General features: G+C 32.1%; 1 protein-coding gene across 1 annotated transcript in view; it reads right to left on the bottom strand.

Moving 5' to 3' along the window:
• The window catches only part of LOC118192231 (N-acetyltaurine hydrolase), a 51,707-nt gene that overhangs the window by 27,538 nt on the left and 11,184 nt on the right, over nt 1-12,985 (bottom strand). Inside the window, exon 3 of the mRNA XM_035363143.2 lies at nt 1,879-2,044. Coding sequence (XP_035219034.1) covers nt 1,879-2,044 — 166 coding nt within the window. The remainder of the gene's footprint in view (nt 1-1,878; nt 2,045-12,985) is intronic.

Below are 12,985 nucleotides of genomic sequence, written 5' to 3'. Positions count from 1 at the left end.
GATTTATCTGTTTCTTCTATCAGTCTTTTTTTTTTTTTTTTTTCAGATATCAGGAGTGACAATACAAAAAAAAAATAACGCCTCTTAAAACCCTTAGGAATAAATAGATTCTGTAATTATTTCTGCATTGATTAGGAGTAAAAACTTAAAATGTGAAATTGTTATATATCATACACCTGAGATGAATAAATTAAAAAAAAACTGACATGATTTCTAGATGATGAAAATATAACCAGTTTCAAAAGACTTTTAAGGACAATACGATTTGCCTTTTATTCAAGATCGGTTGCGAACATCTGATCAGAAGTTACTGTAGCATGAATAATCTTTTCTTTGGTGTTTATTGAGATACACATTTTCTCCCCCCACCGCCTCTTCTCGCAACAACATAATTTTATAAAGATATATTTACGAGTATATATACATACATAACGAGTGGCAAAATTTTTATCGGTTAAATATTCAAACTGAGACCAAAATAATGTATACTTAAATGCTGCAAAACACTGCCTTAGCGGGTCAAGGACTCTAGATGGCTAGCAGTCCGTAATTTATTTAAGAACATAAGTTGGCAAGCGTAGAAAAGCTGGTGATTTAAGCAAAAGAGATTAAAGCTCTCAAAGGATACTTCACCGTAAGCCTATTTTCTAAGCTTAACTTTACATAGTTCCAAGTTTAAATATTCAATGTCAAAACTAAATGTGAAAATAAAGAACTACGAGTATATTTGCAGAGAAAAGAGAAATTAGAATTAAAAAAAATGCCAAAAACCTGAAGTCAAAATAAAAACTTCGTTTTTAGACTTTTGTAAGGTGTATCACAGAAATTTATAAACATTAATAAGTAAACTGTTCTCAAATTTAGATTAAAACCCTGTAAATAAAATTACCTAATGGTTTTGTAAATGAATTTCTATCGTGATTTCGTTTGCTTCGACAGTAGGACAAGACGTAGCAGCTGCATCTTGAGACTAATGCAAGATGAACTGTATTAAATGCGTTTTCATGAGTCATAGAATCTGCTTTTCATATAAATGAAAAAACTTACTTGAAGGACATATGTTAAGAATATGCTGGTTAAGAAAACTGCAGTAATTTGATTGTAAAAGAAACAGATAAGCTGATATTAAAATTTTTATTATCTCATTTTTTCTCCTATATTTATTTTTTAAATTCTCTATCTGTTTTATAAACTAAGAGCCGATTATTATCAAACGTCCAAGTAAAACTAGTTCTCGGTCAAACTAGTCAAAATTCTTCAGAGTTAAATGAATGATAAAATATTTAATACTTATTTTTTGTCATTTTAAGTAAATTCACTGTATAAAATTCTAAAAGATATACAATTTAAAAGAAAATATCATTGGTAGCAATTCAAATAATCATGTTTTCCCCATGATAGTTATAAGGTATTTCTCCCACCTTCTTGGCATGCCTTCGTGGTGTTGTGGTCTGCACGCTGGGCGTGTATTCCAGAGGTCCGTGGTTCGATTCCCGGCAAAGGCGTTGCTAATTTTTCATCTCTCCGGCTTTTCCAATTAACCTAGTGCCTCTACAGTGGCGCCCGAATTAAAAGGGTGTTGGATGATGATTCTCAACACCCAGAATTTGGCGATTGGGTCGCTTAAGGAAAAAAAACCCAGTCTCCCTTTACAAAGCGAGAGTATATGAGGTATTTCTTCCACCTTCTTGGCGTGCCTTCGTGGTGTGGTGGTCTGCACGCTGGGGGCTTATTCCGTGGTTCGATTTCCGGAGAAGGCGTTGCTAATTTTTCATCTATAGAGCTTTTCCAACAAACTAATGTCTCTACATAGTTAAAAGTAAAATATGAAAATGTTTCAAATGAAAGAAGGAATAACTTAAATTATTTATAACTCACGGATATTGTCGGATCCATCCTAGATTATGCATAGCATAATCTCTGTCAGTAAGATGAAGCAGAGCAGGAGGCAGAGGCTTCCTGAAAACTTCTTTGGGTAAATCATGCAACAAATGTTCATGAGTTAAAGTTAGTCCTAATTTCTCCGGTTCTACTGGTCCCAAAACTAAAATTAAAAAGTTAATACATTTGACAAAGGAATAGAAGCAGTTAAAATTTTATACAGTAGAATAACAATAGTCTAATAAGAAAGTGCCAACTTCAGTTTAAACGACAGAAAATATTTTACAACTCATCTTCTCAAGTTAATAATGCAATGACTGATATTTAAAAAATTTATATCATGCCACGTATAATCATTGATAATTTTCAAACGAAAGTCCCACAGAATCGACAAACTTAAATAAATCACAAGACTTCTTCTGAACTGGAAAATAACGTTGTATGGATATTTTAAAAACTGAAACTTCAGATAAAAATTGACGTAAACTAAGGGAAAAAAATGTAGAAATTAGAACCTTAAGAATTGATGAAGATTTATGCATGGTAATGAATTTCAGAATTATATCAGTAAACAATGATAATTAAGGCACACATATTTTGCTTATAATATATATATGTATATATAAATACTGAATTAACTAAAATTCATTGAAATCGAAAACAAGTTAACAGCTGTTGGCAATATTGCAAAATAAAAATAAAGCATTTAATATATGTATATAAAATAAAGTTCTAACTTTAGTTCGTAATCGCGCCTCACATCTGCTTTTTAATTTGCTTATTTCCACTTTCTATTTCGAAAATAGTGATGTGCTTGTAATAAATCTTTCTGAAATGCGTCTTTGAAAAATTAATTCCTGTCATATGCTAATGTTAATGACGCATATGCTTACATAACGGCAAAAGTGAACTTTAAAGCATTTATCCAACTAGAATTGAAACGCAACTTTAATTAAATCAATAGCAATAAAGCAATACTATGCTCCCTTTACTTAAAACGTTTACTTTTTTTATCAGTCTTAATCTAATGTGAATAGCCTAATATTTTTTTTCTCACGCTTGTTTTTAGCCTGATAGCTTGTTGTCTACAGCTTCTCATATTTTCTGTCTCCAATTACAATTACAGGTATAGGAACTTTGTAACCAGGGAACAGCGGATGTATTATTCATCTTTTACTTGTATATTACTTTACTATGTCTCATAAAAATGTATGTAAAATAAAGAGGATCTATGAGTTTTCAGGAACTGCTGTTATTCGAAAACATAATCACCTGAAAAAGCGTAAGCATCACTAACATTTTGTGTCACCACATCAGGTTTCTATTACTACACACACACACACGCATATACATATATATATTGTTACGAAATGTCCAGTCGCGGTAAGATAGCTTTATCGTAAAGCGGGTTTAGGATTGCCAGAAAATGACACGGGAAGGCAGAGTTGCCATATTTGGCGCGGAATTACGAATTTAGCGACAAAATTGGCGATATGCCATAGACTGTTGGAGAACATACTAGAATCAATTCTTACCGGTTTGGCACATAATGTTCTCGAAGGCATTCCAAAAGCTATACAAACCCTGCCTGTACGCGGAGTAGCAGTGTGTGTAGTGTATCGTCGAGTTTTATCTTCAGGGTGTTGAGCTCCGACAGCGATCGACGAAGTCGGGAGCTGTACTCTAGTGTTTTGCCGTGAAGCTGTCGTCACCGTGAACCTTCAGCCTGATAGCATGAAGGTTGTGTTGCTGATTGTTTTAGCGTGTTTGTCGTAGTTTTTCCACAACCATAAACGTGATTTTGGAAATGTCCTCAGTAATACTGGCTAAATAAATTGTGTTTTGATTCTACATCAAGTTTTGTCATCAATCACTCCTAATCCACGAACCCGAAGACTGCAACACTATATATTCAAATATTTTACAATTTAAGTAACATGACCTAGTTTTATATAATTGAATATATAAAGGGTGTCCTAGAATAAAATCGTCAGACATTTTCTGTCATCCTTTGATTGATGGCAAACATGTAATGGGAATCGCATATTTTACGAGTCACTAGACCAGCGATACTCAACCGTTGGTACGCGTACCATTGGTGGCACGCAAGAGAAAATTAGGTGGTGCGGAAACAAAGTATTTTTAACTATTAAACTCAAAAATTAAATAGCCCAACATCCTATTTAAGTTTTTCCTCTAATACTCGTAAATGTATGCGATCTGATCTTTGTTCAAGGTCAATAGCCGTTCATTGACTTAATCCGTTTTTATTTTCACAAATATTCTTTTAGCCATAAACATAACACAATTTTCCATAAATGATGTTTTTAAAAGGAGTAATAGAAATTGTTGTTGCAGTTACTTAGAAATAAACACAAGTTCCCATAAAAAGATAATAGTATTTTAATTAGCATGACTACACGTTATGCCGCTACCATTTCAGGGCTCATATTGCTGTATTTTCACTTAGGATAATTTTTTTTACGTCGCTTTGCTGTCTTTAACAGCAGGTATTTTATCTTCTTGTTGCTTTGCATTCCTTACTTTCCTACGCGATTTAGGAATATCGTCGTTTGGTTTTGAAGAACTCGTAATATATAGTGTATTCAAATATTTGAGAAAAAATAATAAAACAAACCTATATTTTCAAAATGGAAAAATGGCTGGGATTGACTAAGCGAAAAAAATGATGATTCACAGGTGATGGATCCAGGACAATCTACTAGCACTCAGAATATTGAAAAGAAAAGAAAAATTGTTTATCGAAAATATATCATGAAAGTTATTTATCACTGGGCTTACTTGGAATAGAGATGAAGAGGACACTCAACCTCAGTGTATCGTTTACGGTGAAGTATTATCCAATCAATGTACGAAGCCATAGTTTCTTAAAACACATTTTCTAAGCAGGCCAATTTAAAGGATAAATCTGAAGAATATTTTAAGAAGAAATTATCGGAGTTCAAAAATGGTAAACAAGTAATGAAAGTTTTTGTTACCTCAAGTGAAAATGCTTTGGAAGCTAGTTACCTCGTAAGTCTAAGCATTTCCAAGACTGGTCAGGCTCACACTATTGGAGAAAACTTATATTACCAGCAGCTAAAGATATCGTTTTAACAGTATTCAACGAAAATCAGCTAATGAACTTAATAAAATTCTGTTATCAAAGGATACAGTAAGTCGACCAATTGATGAAATGGAAAATTCTATAAGTAAAAAAATAAAACACAGTATTTCGCATTGCAGTTGAATGAAAGTACTGATATAACGAACTTTGTTCAATTATTGGTTTACATACATTTCGAAGAAGATATTCGAATTGTTGAAGAGTATTTATTTTGTGAATCTCTTCATGATAGCGCAACTGCAAATGAAATTTTCAAAGTAATTGACAATTTTATATCTGAGAATGATATTCCTTGAATTAAATGCATTGCCGTATGCAGTGACGGAACTCGGGCTTTAACAGGAACACATTCCGGTGCAGGGGCGTAGCTAGAGGGGGGCAAGGGGGCATCTGTCCCCGGGCGCAGAATCCAAGGGGCGCCAAACTGATGTTACGACATTTTAGAATTAAAAGTTTTCCATCCTTGGCAAGCAGTAGGTGGCGCGAAATCTTCAGTTGTCTCTGGGCGCTGAAAACCCTAGCTACGACTCTGTTCCGGTGCGATTTCTCAAATAAATAAAGTGAAACCTGAAACTTTGTAGAGCCATTAGGAGTTTTTGGAAGCAGGAGAGATGAAAAATTAGCAACCACCTTCGCCAGGTCGAACCGCGGACCTCTCAAACGCACTGAGCATGCAGACCACTACACCACGAAGGCTCGCTAAGAAGGCGGGAGAAATACCTTGTAACTAAATTTACTCATTGTTTCATTCATCGTGAAATTTTAGTAATCAAAATAATTCCCTAAAACTGAAAATCGTTTTGAATCAAGCTGTGAAAATTGTAAGCTTTTCTAAAAGCCGAGCTTTAAATTCAAGAACATTTACAATTTTATGCCAGGAGATGGGCAGTGAACATGAAACGCTTTTGTTATATTTCGAAGTAAGGTGGTTATCCAGAGACAAAGTTTTCAATCGTCTTTTTGATATTTGATTAGAAATTAAAATTTTCCTCTGTGATTTAAAATTAGAATCGCAAAAATGTTTATTTAGTGAATTATGGCTAGTGCATTTAGCATATTTAGCTGAAATTTTCAGAAAGTTAAATGAATTAAATTTAGGGCAAAGCGTCAATTTTTTTACCATTAGAGATAAAATAAATAAAATGATAAAAATCTCCAGCTAATAATCAAAGAATTAAATAGAAATTTTTAAGCATTTTACCACATTAAGAAAGTTTTCTATCGAAAAATATCTTGAAAATAAAAGAAAAATTAATATCCGACATTAAAAATCGTGGTTTTCCACTGATCAATAATTTTAACAGGTATTTTTCCTAGGATTATGAAAAAAAGAAAATTTTATTTGAAATCCATATTGTTGAAATGTAATTGCAATTTTATCTCGTGAAGAAAAAGAACAATTAATAGAAATTTCCTGTGATCGAACTTTAATTGAACATTTCAAGAAAAATAAATTACAGAACAAAATTAAAAGTGGATCCTAATTTGAGGTTAAAACTAAGTGAAATAATAGCAGACATAAAGAAATTGATCTCTCTTAAACAGGCATAAATTTCACACTAAATGTGAGGATTAAAAGTATTATAATTTAAATTTTCATAATTAAAATGGTAACTAATTTTTAATCTAATATTTTTATGTGTGCATAAATACAAATAGCTAATAATTTGCGCAATTGGCAAAATATAATTTTTTTAAATATTTCTGTTGAGAAATTGGAAATTAATCATTGTAAAATGTAGTGTATGTGTACATTGTAAATGTATTGTAAATGTAGTGTAAATGTAGTGTATGTGTAATGTGGTACTAAATGTTTTCAGTTTTTGTTTAGATGGTACGCGTTAGTCAAAAGTTTGAGAAGCACTGCACTAGACGATGAACAACAATGAAAATTTGATGCGAAAATCTACCTGCCTCTTGTGGTTTGTTGCGGATATCTTCTACACTACGTTTTTACGCCAGATTTTGCATTGCTAGTTATTATTTAGAATAGATATACAAATAAAATTTCTTGCTATGCTGAATAGTTTAAATCTGAACATTCTTATTATGATTAAAATCTGGACATTTGGGGTATTATTGGTAAAGGTCTGTAGCAACAAATTGCGAAAGGATTTAAATGGAGGGGAAAAACATAACACGTTACGATAATTTTGTCTCATACTTAAGAATTTAATTCACAAACTTCTTTGCGGTTTTGGGGAGAAAAGGTGCCCTTTCTATTTCCCATTTCTCCTTTTACTTTCAAATAAGAGAGGATTGTTTGCTTGTCTAATTGAATATGACAAAGTATTTTCTGCCTGAAGGTAGAAAGGCTTTTGTTAAGGACTTTATAAGGGAAACTGACTTGCATTTATGTTGCACATGGAAAATAATTGCATAAACATTCATGCAGCCAGCTGACTTACTGGAAACTGAACCGAATTCATATAAAAGATATTTTGAAGAATTGATGAAGTGAATGAATGGCAATGAAATGTATCTGCAGAAGACACCAGTTTCAGAAATTCAAAATACTGATTATTTTTATTAAAGAGACTTACTTTGAATTCAGAAAAGAAATTAGAAATTATGTGAGAAAATCAAAAGTTTTAAATCACAGTTAGAGCAAAAAGGCATGAAAGGAAGAAATAATTGAGTAAACATTGCACATAAACAAATAAAATAACAAAAAATTCTTCATATGGTTGATGACAATTATGTGTAATTTGCTGAATCTAAATTTTTTAAAAGTTTTTAGCATTAAATATAGATCTCTGATCTTAATATTTTCCTGTGACATTTATCATGAAAGAATGTTATCATTCCTGGAAACCATTTACTTAAAGAGAAGCATGCTTTATGCAAAACTACGAATGTTGTCGCCCATGAAATCAAATTAACTAATGTCTCAATTCCACTGGGTATTTACTAGAACTACTACACCTAATGTTTTTCTGTGCATGAATATTATGGATTACTCTAATACATCTACGTAATTACTAATTTTCTAGCTTCATATAAGATGCAAAGCAATGCTTAAAATATTAGCTACTACTCTGCGTCTTCTTCTGCCAAGAAATGAAACCGTATCTGCATTATTTATACCAACCTGGATTAAGGATAGAAATTCGCATGAACTGTCAATAACCTTTTTCTTTTTTGAATAAATCAAAAATTTTTAACTAATATAAGATAGTAATGGTGTCTGGTATTGCAGCTGTACACTACAAAATTAGACTGAAATTATAGAAGGAATATTAATAGTTTCAATGTCAGAAATAACGTTTTAATTAATAGCATTCATTTTGTCTTGTTTACTTAATTTTACAGTTTGAATTAGGAAATTTTTTGAAGTAATTTGTTAGTGTAAAATATTAACGTACTTCCCTGAACCTCAAAGCTCCAAATTCATGCGAGTCTGCCCCGTAAAGTCGATGTAAGTAATAACGATGCCCATGCGAGTACTGACATGAACGGCCAGCAGGACGACAGTGGTTGACAAGTTGCATTATTGTAAATAATTTCAAGCAACTTAAACCCATTCACCGTCTCGAAGATTACCGGTGATCAACGGCAAGTTTCAGCTTACCTCTTGTTGGTCACCAGTCACTGACCAAGTAATTTTAGACAAAGGCAAATATGTTTAGCTATGACGATAATACGTAATAAATTAGTATTTAATCGCATTTATAATATTCTGACTACGTTTAGTAATGATATTAAAGCACAATGGACGAAATGAACAGAAAAATAAAAAACATGCTTTACTTTTTAAAATTAAGAAAAAAAGAAAAGAAAAGAAATAATGAAAATGTAACGGTATAAAACGTAAATAATTAGCTTGAAAGTAACTCCCAAATATTTTAATAAATAAAAATGTTTACTCTACATATTATTGTATTATCGTTTTGGCAACAGTTTTTATCTTTGAAATTCAATTTGTTTTATAGGTTTCCTCACATTTATCTTGTAAAATGTAATGTCGAAGAACCTAGTGAACTACTAAGCGAATAATCGCTAAAGTCCAAGAAGAGGAAAGTAAACTCAATAAGTATTAATTACCCATTATTTTGTCATTAATAAAGATATACAGTCGGCTCATTTCTCAGGGTGTACAGCAAAGCCTCCACTTGGGCTTAAATGTAATAAATAGAACCAACTAATGACTAACTAAAGAGATTTAGCCGAAGCTAACACAATTCTAAACTAGTTGGTCCGTGATATTAACTTAGCCAGCGAAGCTATCAAAAAGCACGTAATATGGCCGAGCGTAGTAACAGTTTAGAGAGACGTAGCCAAAAAGCAAACGCGTGCTATTCAGGAACCCTAACTCTCTCTGGTGAAGTCAGTGGAACTTGACTTAAATACTACTACTCAACTTCTCATCTGCATTTATCGGGGGTCTAAAAGCTCATTCTTGTAAGGAATTGTAAGCTGAAGCTAGAAGAGACAGGAAAGTGGCATAAAATAACTGTCATAAAATTAAAATATACCTTACAGTTTTTAAATATATATAGATGAGTTTTGACTACTTCTGAGTTGGTGAATAAAATTACATTTGGTGTTGATATGGTAATCTTTTTATTTTTTGTAGTTCAATCAAACATCCTTGGAATAGTAAGATTTTGTCTGTATCTTATTACGTTGTATCAACTGAGGATTCATAACAGGTGTACTTATAAAAGAAAGAGAGAAAGAGGGTTTATATTGATATATTATAGGATATCTTGTTAGAAGAAGAAAAAAGAAATTGAAAAATATCACAATGGCAAAAATATAATATGTGAAGCAAGGACTCATCAGGAAGAGTGTGGGTAGCAGCTGCATACGAGTTCTGGGCTCTGTGGCAATAAATGTAGAATAATAGTGAAATGACTAACAGATGAACTCTCATAATTCAGTATTAATACTGAATTATGAGCTAAGGTTTTTTGACAGCCACTCATTAAGAATTTTGTATTATACTATTCTCCACAGAAGAGATTTTCGGAATTTTGAGGATTATACCTGCAAACGCAGCCCCCTCTAGACATCACGGTTTCATTTCTCATTATACTGAAATAACTTAAACATGGCAATGCAGTATTATTTCTGTTTATCTTTAATAAAATCAAATTCTGAAAATAAACAAACGCACTATCTTCTCTTTACGTTACATTTGCTCTTTTTCTTTGTAGATGTAAATTTCATCTAATTCCTTTATACGTCCTACCTTTTCTTTTTCTTTACAAAATCTGGATTTCCGTTTTGTAGAAGTAGAAAATTTAAGAAGTAATAATAATAAAACTTCGGTCTCTGATTTCAGCATCGAAAAATTATACCAAATATAGCATTTTCTTGCTTACTTCTTTCCTTTCTTTATTCCTCCTAGAAGTATGGGATTGATTTTTATCTTTTAAGACAACCGAATGTTAGCGATTGTTTGCATAAAACACGTAACTGCTCATCATGGGGTTCAACATTTTAAACAAAACGAGTGTAATGAAATTTAAGAATACGTTGAAATTTAATGAGTAGGTGCAATGAATTAAATGAGTACAATGAAATTTTAATGAGTACAATGAAATCTACAGTTACAGAAAAAACAGTTACAGATCTACAGTTATTAAATATGCAGTTACAGAATATTGCAAGGAACAATAAGAATTTAAGTAGAACTTAACTCTTTGATACTCAGCAAGACTTAAAATATTATTAAATGCATATAAATACATATGAGTAATTATTTATGTACATTTTTATGAGAGTATTTTTGCTTTTGTGATACGCATGTATAAGACAAGAAGGAATAAAAGAGCAAGCGAGCCACGCGATATGTTGTAGATATTGGTAAGCATAGTAGTAAATTATAGGCAAAAAAACTGTTAAGAGTCAGACATCTACAGTAACTGCTGCTGAGGAAGTGAATGCTGTATATGCCACATTATTGACAAGAGGATAAAGTCCGCAACAAGGATTCGCTAAAATTAATTTAGGCAGTATTATTATAACTATTATTAATAATGTCATTTCTGAGCTTGTTTTTAAAAACATAAGATCCTTGGCGGGAGCCGGGTTCACCCATATATCAAAACGTCATTTTCTGTACTGATGCGTTTATTGCCAGTTTGTGCTCGCTGAGCGAATTTCACAAATGAAAACAAATAAACATGCCATTTATCTGATTACCGTTCAGTCCAGTTGACGTCAATAACTAAAATACTTATAGAAGAACGTGCTAAAAGAAAAATTAATTTCTGCATCTTTAAACAGTTTTTTGTCAGGGCACATATCTGAAAGCAAAAGAAATTTTTTCAAAAATATGCTCTAAAGAAAAAATAAAAAATAGAAAAGACATTTTTCCCTTTTATCTTTATTTATTCATCCACGTTATTCTTTGAATTTATATACAATGCTTTTTTTTTTTTTTTTTTTTTTTTGGTAAGGTTGAAGAAACGTGGAAAATCTCGAAAAGACACTACGATCGCGCTTGCGTTCTTCCGTCATTCATTGCGTCATACCACTATGTAAGATTCAGAGGGAATTGCATTGATGGGATGACGTCGATAGTTTTAAAAGCACAGATGTTCTCAGAGAAGTACCTTTATATTCCTGACAAGTAATAGTTGCAGCCGACAGATGCGAAGAGAGAGCCTTATTCTTTTATTTTTAAATGCACTTTTATGCCAACAAATTTAATACAACTTCATGGCAAATACAGGAAAATAATTGGCTAGAAAAGAAAACAGAGTCATTTTTGAAACAGATTTTTTAAAATTTTTTTTTCTTTCTACCGATTATTCCTTTAAATTCCAGAGAAAAGCTTCAGAAAAAAGCGTTTGTATAAGAGATAATATCAGACGCCATTAACCAAAACTTTTGTGGGGTTAATATTATCTTTAAGAACAATAAACATATATATATATATATATATATATATATATATAAGGTTATTATATGTTTTTTAGGTTTTTATTATTTTTTTTTTTTGGCCCACCAACGGCGGAGCGGTAAAGTTGCTGAACACTGGTAGTTCGGTCCGAGGTTCGAATTCCGCGAACGGGCTGGCTGCATGGGTGTTTCCGTTGTTTTCCCCATGTGTAACGTGTATACAAGCCAGTTTCCCTCAGAAAGTCCTCTATGAAGGCATCCCTCCCCTTAGACAGATAGCCCTCGAGGCTTTGCCGTAATTAAATAACCTAACCTAACCTAAAAACATTTTTTCGTTTTTTTCAAATTTCCAATGTTGTTTTCGTAGTTTATATTATTTAGTAGTAATTACAGGAGGTTTTTTTTTCGCGTAAAATTTAACTGCTTTAGCATTGTATAAATGTTTATACTTGGTGTTACTCGTTTACGTTGGAATTGCAGTATCAAATGAACTTTAAAGCATTAGCGAATTCTAACTTTCCTCTTCTTTGCAAATATATATATATAAGAAAATAGCACCCTTTTTATTATTTTAATTTGTTATTTTAAAACGGTGTTTCTCGTTCTGATTTTAAATGCGTTTCTAAAATTTCGCAGCTGATTTTTCGGGTCTCCTAGCCGTTCACCTGAAGCAAGTACCTCTTTTACCATCTCCTAGTCTCAGCTCTCAATAAATATAACTTGCTTTCCAAAAAAATTGCTGGAATGTAATTATTTCTGGTCAAGCAAGTCAGCCAGCATAATTCAGTATTTTCATGATTACGCTGTGTCAGATAAACTCCTTGCAGGAAAAATGTACTATAAATATGCTATCTCTTAATCAAATAAATAAACAAAAGTCTTTCTATATTTGTAGTGAAATCTATTTTATCTGAGCAATAAAGTAACTTTTATAACCCAAGTTGCCAAAATTGATTTCGTTTTTGCATTCTTTATCTCACAGGAAGCAACCGTACGGCTTATTGACATAAAGGTGTCGAATAATAAATCTGAGATGATATGGTTGTTGCGATTACTATATACTGTTATAGGCATGAATGTAAAATGGATTATTAATTTCAGCAAATGGTTTTCGCGTACCTAATT

The sequence above is a fragment of the Stegodyphus dumicola genome, chromosome X2 (genome assembly GCF_044657685.1).
Source record: "Stegodyphus dumicola isolate Sdum_Otavi_A_Nest chromosome X2, ASM4465768v1".
In the NCBI taxonomy this organism is placed as follows: Eukaryota; Metazoa; Arthropoda; class Arachnida; order Araneae; family Eresidae; genus Stegodyphus; species Stegodyphus dumicola.
The sequence above is the reverse complement of the archived record's forward strand: the minus strand, read 5'-3'. Positions and strand labels throughout refer to the sequence as shown.